Below are 15,008 nucleotides of genomic sequence, written 5' to 3'. Positions count from 1 at the left end.
CGCGATGATCCAGAATTCTTCTGTTACTGTACGCATAAAGATTGGGTTTGATTTGGTTTGTGAGGTTTAACGTCCTAAAGCGACTCAGGCTATGAGAGACGCCGTAGTGGAGGACTCTGGAAATTTCGACCACCTGGGGTTCTTTAACGTGCACTGACATCGCACAGCAAACGGACGCCTTTACCTCCATCGCCGCGGCCGACGAAAAGTACGGTGGTGCGCAGAATTGAGCGGAAACACGTGAGTTTCCGTGGAGTTTGAAGCCGCGCGATCGAATATTTTCAAGTACGTGTATTGCCCCCTTCCCTGAGTTATCGATTTTATCGACATAAACCTGTAATGGCGTGAAGGGTCGTCGCTGTGGCTATTCTTGAACAAATGGTGGGTCAGTACATGGTATAGGAGGAGCTCGATTCAAGACTCGATTCAAGGAAAGGTTCCGTATCTGTCACATTTTATACGTGGATACCTGAACCACACCGTAAGGGAAGCGAGGAAACTCAGTTAAAAAAAATATTCTTTAAGTATCGAACCTCAAAAACGACAGTTTGAAAGTTCATTAAGTTGGCTTTCTCACGTTGCATATTTGTGCATACAGTATCATAAGCAGTCGGAGTTTGAAAAAGAACTGAACGATGAGTTGAGGAAGAGCCCAGTTAGCAAGCCAAGCCAGCGTTTCGACAAGCGGACTTGTCTGGGCGCCCAGATGAAGACGAAGTCCCCAACGCTGGCTCGGCTTGCGATTTGAGGCTTCCTTTCAACCCTTTCTTCAGTTCTCTTTCACACTGTGTAGCCATCTTCTTGCTCTCGTTCTACCACAGCCAGTATCTGTGCTCGGTGCATTAGAAATGCGAGCTCGACGCAACTTTATAAATGCTAAAGGAAAAGCCAACTCAGCAAGCTTTCAAAGTTACTTTTTTATGGCGCTCAGTATTTCGAACCCCATCGCCAATAAAGCACTTTTACACCTCTATACTGACCTTCGATGTTGACGACCTTAAATTTGTCACGAAATTCTCACCTTATAAAATAAAAACACATAATTTAAATTTAGTTAATCGCGTAAATATTCAGCTGTAGAATCCATCTGCATAGCCCGCACCGTTGCGCCTCTCACAAGTTTTTTAGACTGAAAATCTTTAAATTTTACTTGTAAATTATGCGTTTGTTACAGTGAAAGGATTATGAATGGAACTGTGCCGTGAATATAGCTAAAGAGAACTCCCACAGCCAGTGTTTAGTGCAGCGTGTGCAACTTTAGTTTAAAAAGTAAAAATGATACTCGACAGAAAGGGAAAGTGAATGACTAGTAAGAAACTAACAGAGTGCGTTTGCTTATATCAAACTGACACCCGTTCAATCTCATGATGCAAGACGTGAGTATGGGCATAGACGAGACAGGCCACTTGGCTTCAAGTGATATCCCCGATGCCTGCAGTAATGCTCGTCACTTGTTGCGACTGAAGGCAGAAGGAAAAAAAAATGCACGGGCCTGCTACTGGCTCTGTAGCTGAGCCACCTCCGCTGCCTCGTGCGGACACAAGAAAAAATAGAGAAGAAAGAAAAAGAAGAGGGAAAGAAAGACGCGCGTCACAACAGCCGTTGTCCACCGCCGTAACGGTAGCAGGTGCAATGACGGCCTCTCTCGTCACATAACGAGCGTGCATAATTAGATAATGTCATCAAGCCGCCTGCGCCAAGCAGGCGCGCGCCGCCATTTTCTGCTCCAGAAATTGGTTATGATATGTGAGCAACGGCTATTACGAGCTGTCACAATGCTCAGACGTAAGTTTCGGCTGTGACCCACACTGTGGCCGGTGCTTTCCCACTGCTACACATCCCTCTCCGAGTATCCGTGATCGTATAGTGGTTAATACCTTGCGTTGTGGCCGCAATTACCCAGGTTCGAATCCTGGTCACGGCAGGGTCTTTTCTTATTTTCCCACATCTTCTCCCCCCTCCTTCATCCGCGCTGGTCCGCCTTGGCGTCGGCGCTTTCCCTCCTCTACCCATCCCTCCCCGAGTATCCATGATCGCATAGTGGTGTTAGTTAAAGGTGTTAGTACCTGCCGTTGTGGCCGCGATTACCCAGGTTCGAATCCTGGTCACGGCAGGTTGGACGTGTTATATGTGCTCCGTTAGAGCGGTGTTAGCGGCTCAGCCTATCCGCGGCAACAGGATTGCTGACGATGCATGGAAATCAGGAGTACCAAGTTGTTTTGCCACAGCTGCCTACAGGTTCGTACGTATCAGATACTGTTTTTCTGCACGGTGACATAAAAGATAGGCCCTATCCTGCAGAGAACTTCAGAGGCATATTAGTTCTTCTGGAAATGTTCCTTAAATTTGTCGCTTTGGGGGCGTTCCAGATGAACCATGCGTGGGTGGTTACATTTAGAAGCGTGGAAACGACGAAGAAGATGCTAGCCGGCGGTGTTGGCACTAAAGTATAGCCGCTGCCTGGTTATCGACCCAACCAAGCAAGAAGTTCGTTTGAAGCTTTACTGGTTTTTGCCCAGTGTTCCAGATGAAGAAATGCGAACCGTTTTTGCCACGTGTTGGAAACTTATCGAAGTTTTCAAGGAACGATGGCGCGTACAGGGCATCGGAGACAAGGGCACGTCAAGTGTTCCATGAGTCTGGTGCTAAAACCTGGACTAACAGCCGATGACTTACCTTATCAATTAAGAGTTGGGGCATCATGACGCTTACGGTGGTACCAGGCAGAGCACCGCTTTGTCTTCGCTGCCACCGAACAGGACATATTCGTCGTGAATGCCGCGTGCCACGCTGCGCGCACTGTCGACGCTTCAGGCACAACGAAAACAAGTGTGCGGAAACATTATGCCAGCGCCAGGAGGGGACGATTGCTTTGGTTTGGTAAAACTTTATTTCAAACAGTAGGGGTCCTGAAGGACACTCGGCTAGGCGCCAGGTGTAGAGGGCAGCTCCCACATCGGCACAGAGAGCCCGAAGCTCTCCGCCGCCGCGCGGGCCTCCTGGACAGCCCGAAGCTGATCATGTAGTGAAGCACTTTTAACACTTTGTCCCAATGTTCCTTGTTCTTGACGTAAGCGTCGCTCGATGCACTACCACACAACATATGGTTTAAGTCTACACGGTCACTGCACCGTTCACACACATGTTGTCCGTCGTAGTCTGGGTCGATGTGCTTCATGCGCCAGGGGTTGGGGTATGAGTTCGTTTGGAGCAAGCGTAACGTGACTGACTGGCTGCAGGTTAATTTCTTATCCGGGAGGAGAAATGCTCGTCTGCCTAGATAAAAGGGCTTAGCGAGCTCGTTGTACGTGAATAATTGATCTCTGTACTCGATGTGTGGAGTAGCGGGGAAACCGGAGGGACACGGCCGATGAGTCCTCGCGCCGGCTCGTGTGCGACCTGCTACAAGCGCCGATCGACAACGAGTGTTCACATCGGCATGCGACTCGCTTCACAACCCCTTCGCCGAACGAGATTTGAACGAAGAGCCAACTTTCGCGCCTTTACGGACTCTGCTACTGCTCTAGTGGTAGACCAATTCGGGCTCATTTCGGGTATGAATATGTACAGTTATCAGCGAGGAAGTAAATCTTATAGTTATGCCCATGTTTGTGGCTGTTTCGACACTCAAAGGCGCTATAGTTAAAAGAAAACGGAAGCGGCGGTGGTGTGCGCGCTGTTGTTTGCGGTCTCGCGCAATAGCAGATCAAGAAATCACCTCATGCCGGAGCGTCGAGCACATTGTAAAGAGTACGAGTACAAACCCGAATTAGTACGTTTCACTCTCGCAGTGATCCTTGACATGTGTGCCCAACAACAGCGAGCGCAGTAATTCGTGCACATGCGCGCATGCACACTTGAATTTTCCCGCCCAAGGAAGAAGGCAGAAGCGCCGCGGGTTGACTGAGGAGTTCTGCGACTTCAAGTCGCGTCGCAAGAAATCGGTCAGTGAGCGACTCTCTCAAACTACCTGAAACGGGTCGCTGGCGACTCGTTCGGGTCTCCCCCTCCGTGACTAATCGCCCCCTCCGTGACGAATCGTGTCGCGCGACCTCCGCGAGTCGCCAGTGTGAACCAGCCGGGAACCATACGATAAACCGACCAAGCAGACGCCGATGAATCTGCGTGTAGCGCAAGCGACGCGACCGCAGTGAAAGCCCTCGCTGGTTCACGTCCTGTGGTGACCGAAGTGGAAGGGCACGCAACAAAGAGATGCATCTACAGGCTAACTCGGCGGACGCCGATCACACTGCCACGTCGGTGCCGGAGGACGAGCCACCTACGAAGGCGAGGAACACTCGTCATGCCAGATTTAAATCATGACCGAACATTCCGCCGGTCGGCCTCTCCGGCCCCCTCGTAGAATCGAGGGCGCGCTTGCTAGTATGCGTTAACAAAGTTGCAGGTGAGAGTGGACAATCGAATGATCTGTGAAGTCGGTGGTGCATTTGGGGGACCCATTAGATGGCAGTATCTAAGTAAAAACACTGGTGTGTCAGAGATGGTGGATGCTCCGCAAATGTGTGAGGGAGAACTGCATGGTCTGTCTTTTCTAATTTAACGATGCTGGAACAGCCTTACGTGCTGCTACCGTGAAAGTAAGCTAGGGGCCTGTGAAGTTCGGTGAACTTTCTCGCCATTCGGTTTCTCGCACAGAGCGTACGAACCGAGGTAGATATTTTGAGATGTGCACCTGTGTCCGGTCGAAGGGTTACCAAACTGATGGAACCACGGGACGCACGACGAAGGCGCGGTGGCAGCTCTATTGTTGCCAGCGCAGAGCGCTCCTTCCCTTTGTGCAGTGTATACAGTGTTGAATGTCATATATCGGGGACCAGTGTACGTTTTCTTTTGTATGTATTCGCGTACTGCTACGTGCGCGTCTTTCCCTCGGTGCATGTGCATACAGCCTTTGTGGGGTAGCAGGTGTGCGGTCGTTGACCAGTGCGCGATGAGGCGCAATGGGTCATTGAACTTCAGGTGTTGTTCACGCGGCATACGTTGGTCCCGCATGCACGTGTGCGAAAGAAAACAAGGGAAAGCAGAGGTTCGGAATGTGGTGACGTCATTGCCGTTCGTATGTTTATTTGGGACCTCTCCTTTCCCAAGTGTTTGTTAGTTAATATCCTTTCCCCAGTATTTGACTGGTGAGAAAATTAAGTTGCCTGATTGCTTATTGATTGCTGTCCCCGCCAAGGGTGGAGACAGATGTCTTAAAAGTAAGCGCTCTGGATGAAACCAGGGCTGATTTCGTCCGACCAACGGCTCAGTCATGTAAATAGTTTTCTCCTTACTTGTGTCTTCTTGATTTATTTATGTGTAAATAAATAGTTAATATTTTTGTCGTGTCATCAAGTAACGTGATTGTTGCGAGTCTGAATCTTCCAAGTTATCAAAAACATCGATATCATCAAGTGTTTCCTCACCTGGCCACCTGAAGGGGAAACTCAAGTGGGCCTAAACGCGAGACGAAGTCAATATCAGATGAGCCTTTAGTTTCTAGAACATGACCTCGATATTATTGCTGTCCAAGAGACAAAGATTGAAACTGAAGAAAAGACGGACGGTATGGTTAAAGCCTTTAAATCGCGATATAATGTGTACATCTGCCATGCTGTCGGCACACCGACCGGCTGCGCTTTGTTTCTGCGCAATGACCTAGGAATAGTAGAGGAACACGTTTTTGTTGGGGACACAGGACAATTAATTGTCTGTGACTTTTCGTATCCATGTTTATGCCCCGACAAATGTGAATGACAGGTTGCAGTTCTTCCGTCTACTAGAGTCGTTCATAAGGTGCGAAAGGGCCCTTATTTTGCTTGATGTGTGCTTTCCCGAAGACAGAAGTAAAAAAAAAAGCACTTCCGTGATCCAAGCGCGGATTTTCTAGACGTGGTATAGTGCAGGAAAGGGGTTAGAAGTTGTGGGCCACATATTGCATAATTGTGCCGAACAACAGTTCACGCACTTTCATCGTGGTAGCCACACTAGGCTGGATAGAGCGTATATTTTGCAACAGTTAGTGCCGCTGTGTCACAGTTACTATGTGAAATACGATGCATTCAGTGATCCCATGGCTTAGTAATGTTTTCACTTGAATTAAAGATACAGAAATCGAAATGTAGCTGGGACCTTTGGAAACTCAATATCGAGCTATTAGAGGATGAACAATTTATAACAAAGTCAAAATATCTGATTGAAGAGTTTCTCGAGCCAAAGTCGGAACGATTGCCGCGGTGTGGCAGATCTTTAAAGAAGAAATTAAGATGACAGCTATATAAAGGTCGTTCGTTTTATGCCGTGAAGGAAAGAGAAGAGAAAGAGAACTTCAGTGCAGGCTATACTTCCTGCTGTCAATGGAAAGTGCCCAACCAGGCTGAGATAAGAGAAGTTGAAAGTGAAATACAGCTTATCGATGTAGAAAAGTACAAAGGTTCTGTGATACGTGCACGTGCAGAAAACCTGTGGATGGGTGAAACGCCCACGAAACGGTTTATTGAGCGACGAAAAAAGGCATACGTCGAGAAAACAGATAAAAGAAATCAACTACCAACATTCAACAACCAGAGATGCCAACTTAATCAAACAGGCATTCCTCGAATTTTACGTGGAATTGCTTAGGCGTAGTGGAAAAGTGGGAATTGGTTTTCACAGCGAGTTTCTGAAGCTGATGCCAAGTTTAAGCTTCGGAGTTTGCCCAGTATTTGGAAAGCTAGAATGGCTGCCCGGCAAGGAGATGTTGATGTTCGATCAACCCATGACTACCTCCTTCAGAGTATTGCGTATATCAGAGATGCCTTTAGATGTCAAAAAGTCGAACCTGCTTGGTTTTCTATGCTAAATGACTTGTTGCGTATAAAACTCTTTTAACAACTTGTAAATATAAGCCGATTGACGCTTTTAAAACATGTGTTATATTTTGTTGATGTGCCTGTATAAACACCTGTAATAAAGAAAGAAAAAAAATCCCCGGGTAGCTGTGATCGTATACTGGTTAATACTTGCGTTGTGGTTGCAATAACCCAGGTTCGATTCCTGGTCACGACAGGTTTTTTTTTTAATTTTCCCACTCTCTGCGCCGCTTCTGCCTGGCCCCCATCCTTCTTCCACGCTCGTTTAGACTGTCTACCTTGACATCGGCGCTTTCCCTTTGCTGCCTATCCCTCCTGGGTAGCCGTGATCGTATAGTGGTTAGTACCTTGCGTTGTGGCCGCAATAACCCAGGTTCGAATCCTGGTCACGGCAGCTTTTTTTTTCTTTTTTTCCCCTTCACTCTCCGCGCTCCTTCTCTCCCAGCCCTATCCTTATTCCGCGCTCGTTTGGAATGGTCTGCCTTGACGCCGGCGCTTTCCCTCTCCTACCCATTACTGACGGGTAGCCGTGAAAACTACGGAGACAGCGAGTCATATTGGAACCAGCAGGTTTTGTAAGTACGTGAGAAGGCCGAGAGGCTAGAAGGATTCGTGGTCTATGTTTGCACATGCTACGATTTGTAATTTATTTCTTGTTACCAACATACGGCACGTGCACTACAACTGTTCTCGTGTAAATGTCCAGAGATTGCACCATGTGTTCACCATTTTTGTGTGGGGAAGTACCTGGGAGCGCACCCACCGAACCAGCTTGTTTCATCGCGTCCGCTCTGGAAGAGTTGGTTTGGCGCATTTGTATTTGTGCAAAGTCGTTAACCGTATTATGTTATTTGGTGATACGAAGGACCCATTTTTACGAACCATGTGTCAGGTTAGGTTGAGCAAAGGTTTGCCTAATTTGTTCGGCGAACATGGTGGTGGTACTGGTTATTTATTGTATATACAAAAGGAAAGAAAAGATGTTTGCCAGCCCCGGTATCTGCTATCTGATATCTGAAGCACCTGAACTGGGGCGGCGGAAATAAAGGGATAGCGAGGAAAAGGTAGAGGAAATCAAAGAGGTGAGCGATAGGGAGAAAGAAAAGGGTAGGTAAAAATAAAATAAATTTATACACTATGGTATAGTATACAGTAGTATACAGTAGTTTGCTTGAGGCCCACCCGCAAATCTCTTACGCAAGGAAGAATTTTTGGAATCCTTAAAGTGAACATGTCGTGTCTTGCAAGCCCTATTTTCGTTGAATGTTTATCATCTGTAGCGCTAACGAAAATTTATAAGGACTTGTGCGATGTCTTTCTCCCGATCCTATTATACAGATCGTTGTACTGTGCAAGTCTTAAACGATATAAAGTTATGGTTGTACCAAAGGGAGCAAAAACTTTCGCCCCGCCGGGGTGGTGCAGTGGTAAGACTCCCGACTACTGTGCCGGAGTACCCGGGTTCGATCAAGGAGGATATATAGAACTTATATCCTCCTTGGTTTCGATGGAGGCGAAACGAAGAGGCATCCGTGTGCTGTGCGATGTCAGCGCACGTTAAAGATCCCCAGGTGGTCGAAATTACTCCGTAGCCCTCCACTACGGCTCCTCTTTCTCTCTTTCCACTTTCACTCCCACCTTCCTCCCTTCCCTCACGTCGCGGTTAGGTGTCCTCAGAAAACAAGTGAGACAGTTACCGCGCCTTTCCTTTCCTATAAATAAATCGGCAAAAACTTTCCTTTTAAAGCTCCATAGCAATACACTAGAAGTTAAGACCTATTTAGAAATGAAGGGTTATTTTTTTTTTTTTTTTTTTTACCTTTGGGAAATCTCTGCTTCATATGCCGCAACCCAGAAACTATCGAACCCGTTTTCTTAGACTATTGGGACGCCTTATTCTTCAAGGACATTCTACTACGAACGATTAAAGAAGTCCTACCCATAGATGCATTCGAAATTAGACTTTTACCAATTGAAGATGATGATGGGCTACCGCTGGACGTGATTATGTTATTGGGCCTGCACAGTATTTAGCGATCCAGAATGGCTTTCAGATATGCAGACATTGATGCGAGGAAAATACGGCAGTATTTTCGAGAATCCGTTGCTAGCGTTATTGATGTTTTCAAGACACAAGACCAAGTGGTTCCAAGAATGAAAGCGTTGCTATACATGCCTGAATTTTAATGGGTCACGCCGCCCGACCTGACGTGGTTTTTAACCCATGTTGTGTGTTTGTCGCAAAACCTGGTTTTGAAGTTGGCAATACAGAAAAAATATTCTAGAAGGCACTTAGGACCCCTAAAATGCGATGAGGCGAAATAGATTATAGCGCGGTGGACCGTAACCCTCCACTATGGCACCTCTATCTCCCTCTCTTATTTCACTCCCACCTTCCTCCCTTCCTTTACGGCGTGGTAAATGTGTACACAGATAATTGTGACAGATACTGCGCCTTTTCTATCCTGTAAGTCAATTTGAAATAGCGCTGATGCCTGCTGTACTAACGCCTCCTAGACATCTGGGTCTGCTTCTGTTTGCTGTGTGGTGCGGTGTTCCAGGAAGAGCCAAATGAAAGGCGCCGCACGGGCGCCTGAATCGGACGCCCAGCAGGGTCAGCTTTGTCTATGCACGAATTGCCTGGTGACGTCATGACCAGTCGTGACGGTACATGGCGCGCGCCTTGCCGAACACAGCCAGAATTCCATTGCACGCATCAACGTTCACCGGCGTTCCTTTAAAATTCGTTTACAGGAGTGAGTGGATGAGTGAGTGAGTCAACTTTATTATCCGACAGAATAGAGAGACAGAATTGTCGAGAGTAGTCTTACTTGGTCTTAGTGGAAGAGCCAAGTGACCTTTAGCATGGTGGCTTGGGGCGACTTCTTCAGCGTGGTTTACGGCGCCCAATTGTATATCGGGGCTCGCGTTACGCAGCACTTCCTCCCAGGATTCAAATGAGGGAGCTTCTATGAGAGCCAATTGGGAGGCGGGCCCTCTGAGCAATCCCACAGGATATGATTAAAGTCGGCTTTCTCTCCGCACTTAGTGCATGATGAGCTTATGCTGTCCGGAAATAAGTGTGAGTAAACTGCAGGGTTGGGGAAGCAGTTCGTTTTTAGTTTCCTCCAAACAATTCCTTGGCTCTTTTCTACCCCAGGTCCTCCCCTCTAGAGGAGAGGCACCTTGGGGCAGGTGAGAATCCGCTTCAGATGCTGGCCAAAATCCTCCCTTCCCTTACGGAGTGGTTCAAGTGTCCACAGAAACAAGTGTGACATATACTGCGCCTTGCCCTTCCTGTGAACGAATTATATATATATATATCGATGGAGGCGAAACGAAATGGCGTCCGACGCTGTGCTATGTCAGCGCACGTTGTTGTTGTGGCTGTAGTATAGTGAACTTGAAGTATTCTAGTTCACTATAGGCTGTAGGAAGAAGGGAAAGAAAATGCACGGCCTGCCACTGGCTCTGTAGCTGAGCCACCTCCGCTGCCTCGTGCGGACAGAAGAGAAAATAGAGAAGAAAGAAAAAGAAGAGGGAGAGAAAGACGCGCGCCGCAACAACAGCCGTCGTCCACCACCGAAGCAGTGGCGGGAGAGGGTGAAGGTTTGGTTTGGTTTGTGGGGTTTAACGTCCCAAAGCGACTCAGGCTATGCGAGACGCCGTAGTGGAGGACTCCGGAGATTTCGACCACCTGGGGTTCTTTAACGTGCACTGACATGGCACAGTACACGGGCGCCTTGCTTTTCGCCTCCATCGAAAAGCGGCCGCCGAGGCCGGGATTCGATACCGCGTCCTGGGCACAGTAGAGTGCCGTAACCAATTCACCACCCCGGCGGGGCAAGAGGTGGTAAAGGGTGGCAGTTCCTGGCCCTACGGGGCTGGTACGGTAGGTCAACGCCACTTGCGGCGGGGGCTAGCCAGCCACTAATATTTATCTGTTGTAGGCCGTCATTGAACCCGCTACTGCTTAGGTGGTGGACGACGGCTGTTGTTGCGGCGCGCGTAAGAGGCGGTCTACGTGGACGCAGCGAAATATACGTCAGACTCCCGTATGGTCCTGGCTGTAGCCGACAACCAAGCAAAGCTGCTTACTTGCAGCTCATTAATCACCAATTCCACCACAGACGCAGAGGAGGCAGCCATTGCACTCGCTCTCATCTCTACATCTGCCACAAAAATTGTCAATCCTCCCTTCACAGCCAGGAAGAACAAATCCAGAAGCAAGTCATCCGTCAAGCCCAGGTCGCCGCCCGAAGCCAACTGATTCCGGCTGACGTCTAGGGGGGAGATAGACGGTGCAAGGGGGAGCTGCGTCTCCACCGATCATCCATGCTCTCTGACGGGTGCAAATAAAGGGCTTTCTCTCTCTCTTCTCTCTGACTTCAAATCTGCGATTTTAAATTATGCCAACGGCTATATATCCCGCACCGCTGCTCGCATATTACGCTCCTGGCAGCCCCGGTACCCCATAAGCCTCATTTGGACGCCAGCACATGCCGGCCTCCCTGGCAATGAGGGGGTTAATTCCCTAGCCCGAGGTCTTACTTTCCGGGCTAGAAGAATGGAGCCCCCTCAGGCTGAGGAGCGCCTGCTCCCCTTCAGTTATATTCTCTTGTACTACCGGGACAAACGAAGATAATATACACTCCCAGCCCCCTCTCTCACCATAGCGCAGGCCGTACACTGGCGAAGCTTGCAGACTCAAACTGCTCCATACCCTACACTACTACATGCCCGATACCCAGACCAGTTTTCCTCCTCATGCAGACTCTGCGGCCAACCAGGACACTTCCTACACATCCTTCTTACATGCCCCACCTTTCCTCGGCCCCCATCACCGAACGTCGCAGAGTCCTACTGGGAGTCTCTCATGAAGAGCACCTCAAGTCAAGACCAACGGAAGATCATTTCCAGTGTTATGAGGAAGATTGCTCTTCAAGGACTTTCTTTTGCGTTATAAGGGTGTCTCCCAAGTAGTAAGGGAGCACCCAAGTGCCATGCAGGGTGGTGGTGGTAGAAACGTTTTATTGCCATTTGTAACAAATATTGGGGGCGAAGCCCCCTACAAGGCACTTGGGTGCTCCCTTACTACATGGGAGGGCTTCGCCCCACTATTTGCTCCAATGGCAATAGAATGTTTTTACCACCACCTTCTCTGCCTCTTCTTTTTATTTTCTTCTCTATTTTCTCTTCTGTCCGCGCGAGGCAGCGGAGGTGGCTCAGCTACAGAGTCAGTAGCAGGCCCTCTGTATTTTCTTTCCCTTCTTTCTAGAGCTACAACAACAACAACAAGCAGTGGAGGGTGCAATGACGGCCTACAACAGATAAAATTCGGTGGCAGGCTAGCTCCCGCCGCAAGCGGTGGTGACCTACCTGTCCCAGCCCCATCAGGGCCAGGATTCCTACAGATCCCCAGGTGGTCGAAATTACTCCGCAGCCTTCCACTATGGCTCCCCTTTCTCTTTTTTCACTTTCACTCCCGCCTTCCTCCCTTCCCTTACGGCGCGGTTCAGGTGTCCACAAGCAAGTGTGACATATACTGCGCCTTTCCCTTCCTGTGAACCAATTACATAATTAAAGGCGCAGTATGTGTCACTCGCGCAATTCCGCTGTCATCTTCACGGTAGACAAGGGGAATTATGATCGTTTCACGATCCGGGGTGCGGCACAGTTGGTAAAGCGCCTGACTGGGCATCCAAGAGATGGATGCTTCGATTTAAACTGATTTATTTATAGGAAGGGAAAGGCGCGGTAACTGTCTCACTTGTTTTCTGTGGACACCGCAACCGGGCCGTAAGGGAAGGGAGGAAGGTGGGAGTGAAAGTGGAAAGAGAGAAAGAGGAGCCCTAGTGGAGGGCTACGGAGTAATTTCGACCACCTGGGGGTCTTTAACGTGCGCTGACATCACACAGCACACGGACGCCTCTTCGTTTCGCCTCCATCGAAACGCAGCCGCCGAGGTCGGGTTCGAACCCGGGTGCTCCGGCACAGTAGTCGGGCGTCTTACCACTGCACCACCCCGGCGGGCCAGTGGAACCAACGTTTATCTCCCTCTAAAGTGCGACACCCTCTGCCGACAGCTCCTGCTCACAAAGATGACGCATGAAAGGCTTTCGCTTTAAAGCTTGATGCCCATACAAACACATATGGGCATCAAGCTGGGAAAGATGCAGTCGGGATAACCTGTTCCGGCCAATTAAAGACGGAGGTCTTACTTATTTGTGCGCCAGCTTGTAAACAGATTTATTTTCTTTCGCGACGACCCCTTTTTGCGCACTGTGTGCCAAGTGAGGCTCGTTGCCCAATTTCGTTGTTGCTACAGAAAGCATGCGTCTTTCTAGTTTTTTCAAAGAGGTTGTCAGCAGTGTTCGAATTCTGTCAGTTCGCTTCTCGACAGAATACTTAAGTTTAGTGAAAAAGAAGAACCTGTATAAAGCTGTTTGTGACAACTACTTCTCTGTTCCTGTGTACAGAGCCTTGTATAGCGGCCGTCTAGGCCAAGACGTACTGAAGCGTGTCAAAAGAATGCCAGTTTCTCCTGGGGTAAAGACGTTTTTCTTTAAGTTACATACAGGAACATTATCGGTACGAACGTTTTTTGAAAGCAAGGGTTTTTATCTGCCATGGGGTTCACTTTGCTTAATATGTAAACAGCCAGAGACAATAGACCATGTATTTCTGCACTGTTGGGAGGGTGTCTATTTTTGGGATGTGCTGCAACGAACTGTTAAAAAAGAATTACCATTAGACTCATACGGGATTAGATTCCTGCCAACTGAAAATAATGATGGGATTTCACTTGATACGGTTATGCTAATAGGCCTGCACAGTCTATGGCGGTCCAGAATGGCGGGTTTTCACTGTGACCCTGACGCCCGCCCTGCAAGACTGTACTTTCGCGAGAGTATACACGCATTGGTTGAAATGCACAAATTGAAGACCACTGTGCCAGACTGGATTTCAAGAGTAGAACCACTATGCGAGCTGAAGGAATTTTAACTTGACAAAGGCAACTCGTATGAGCCTGCCGGCTTCTGTATTAACAGTGTCATGCTTGTGTTAACCGCTCTGCTGTGAGCGTTCTGTTTGTAGCGCATTTTTGTTGGTTTTGTTTTGTGTTGGTGATGACCGGCAATAAAGAAGAAAAAAAAGGATTTCGCTTTAAAGCGATCGTATAATTGTTAGTACCTTGCGTTGTGGCCGCGATAACCCAGGTTCGAATGCTGGTCACGGCAAGTTCTTTTTTTTATTTTCACTCCCCGCGTCTCTTCTCCCCCAGCCCCCATGCTTCATCTGCATGCGTTCGTTTGAACTGGTCTGCCTTGGCGCCGGTGCACTCGCTCTGCTACCCATGTGGAATGGGTAGTAATGGATGGATGCTCTTGAAGATTTGGTCACATTGAAAATAAAGGGAAAAACAAAATGCTACAGGCGGAAGCTTTTCACGTCAAGGACCACCGTCGTGTGGTCATTGACCCTTGCAACCAGGGCGTCGGGTTGAAACTTTTTTGGCTGCTACATGGCGTGCAAGATTGCTACGTGAAGGCAGCTTTGGAACCTTTCGGAAAGGTGACCGAGGTTTCTGAAGACAAGGGGAAAGTCAAAGGTTGTGTCGACAAGTCGTCTACTACGCGCTCATGGGTGGCGTGCCTTGGCTCTTTGGCGGCATACGAGTAGTTAGGATGGGCCGCAAGGATGCTGTGCATGGGAATGGAAAGAGGAACTTTGGCAGTGTCAAGTACCAGCGCATGCAGAGGACGGATGATGGCTTCATAGACATCCAGTTCCAGAAAAGCCTGTCCCGGATACCCAAGAAGGCCATTGCACTTGCGACGTGCCTTTTCATCGGTGGCTCTTTGTTGATCATCTTGGCATCATTCATTTTCGCTGGGTTTTTCGATCCAGAAGTGCTGTCGTACTGGCTCTCTGCTGGTACGCACCGTGGCCTGGACCCCTGCCCATCACCTACACTGCACTTCCCGGATTCTTTGGCTCCGTGGATGCCTGAACAGTCATCTGCTGTATCAACCGGACCTGACCGCCCATATTCGGCGTCGCTCGACGCCTTCGCCTGGAAAACCACCGCCATCGACTACGTCATCAATCACATGGCCAGAGGCAACAGTATTTAATCTGCGGCACACCGTCAGC

General features: G+C 48.7%; 1 protein-coding gene and 1 non-coding gene across 2 annotated transcripts; both read left to right on the top strand.

The window, feature by feature from the left end:
• The first annotated feature begins 7,173 nt into the window (after nt 1-7,173).
• TRNAH-GUG (transfer RNA histidin (anticodon GUG)) lies at nt 7,174-7,245 on the top strand. The gene has a single exon. It is a non-coding gene; the product is annotated as a tRNA-His (tRNA).
• Nucleotides 7,246-14,503: 7,258 nt separating this feature from the next.
• On the top strand, nt 14,504-14,989 carry LOC146199587 (uncharacterized). The gene has a single exon (XM_084592153.1). It carries the CDS (start codon nt 14,540-14,542, stop codon nt 14,987-14,989), a length of 450 nt encoding a protein of 149 aa, XP_084448279.1. The 5' UTR covers nt 14,504-14,539.
• Nucleotides 14,990-15,008: the final 19 nt, after the last annotated feature.

Source organism: Amblyomma maculatum, chromosome 2 (assembly GCF_055883805.1).
Source record: "Amblyomma maculatum isolate TAMU_Amacu chromosome 2, ASM5588380v1, whole genome shotgun sequence".
In the NCBI taxonomy this organism is placed as follows: Eukaryota; Metazoa; Arthropoda; class Arachnida; order Ixodida; family Ixodidae; genus Amblyomma; species Amblyomma maculatum.
Note: the sequence above shows the minus strand (reverse complement) of the source record. Positions and strands in the feature narration are given on the sequence as shown.

Coding starts and splice junctions, on each gene's coding strand:
- LOC146199587 (XM_084592153.1), top strand. CDS start 14,540: ATGGGCCGCAAGGATGCTGTGCATGGGAATGGAAAGAGGAACTTTGGC.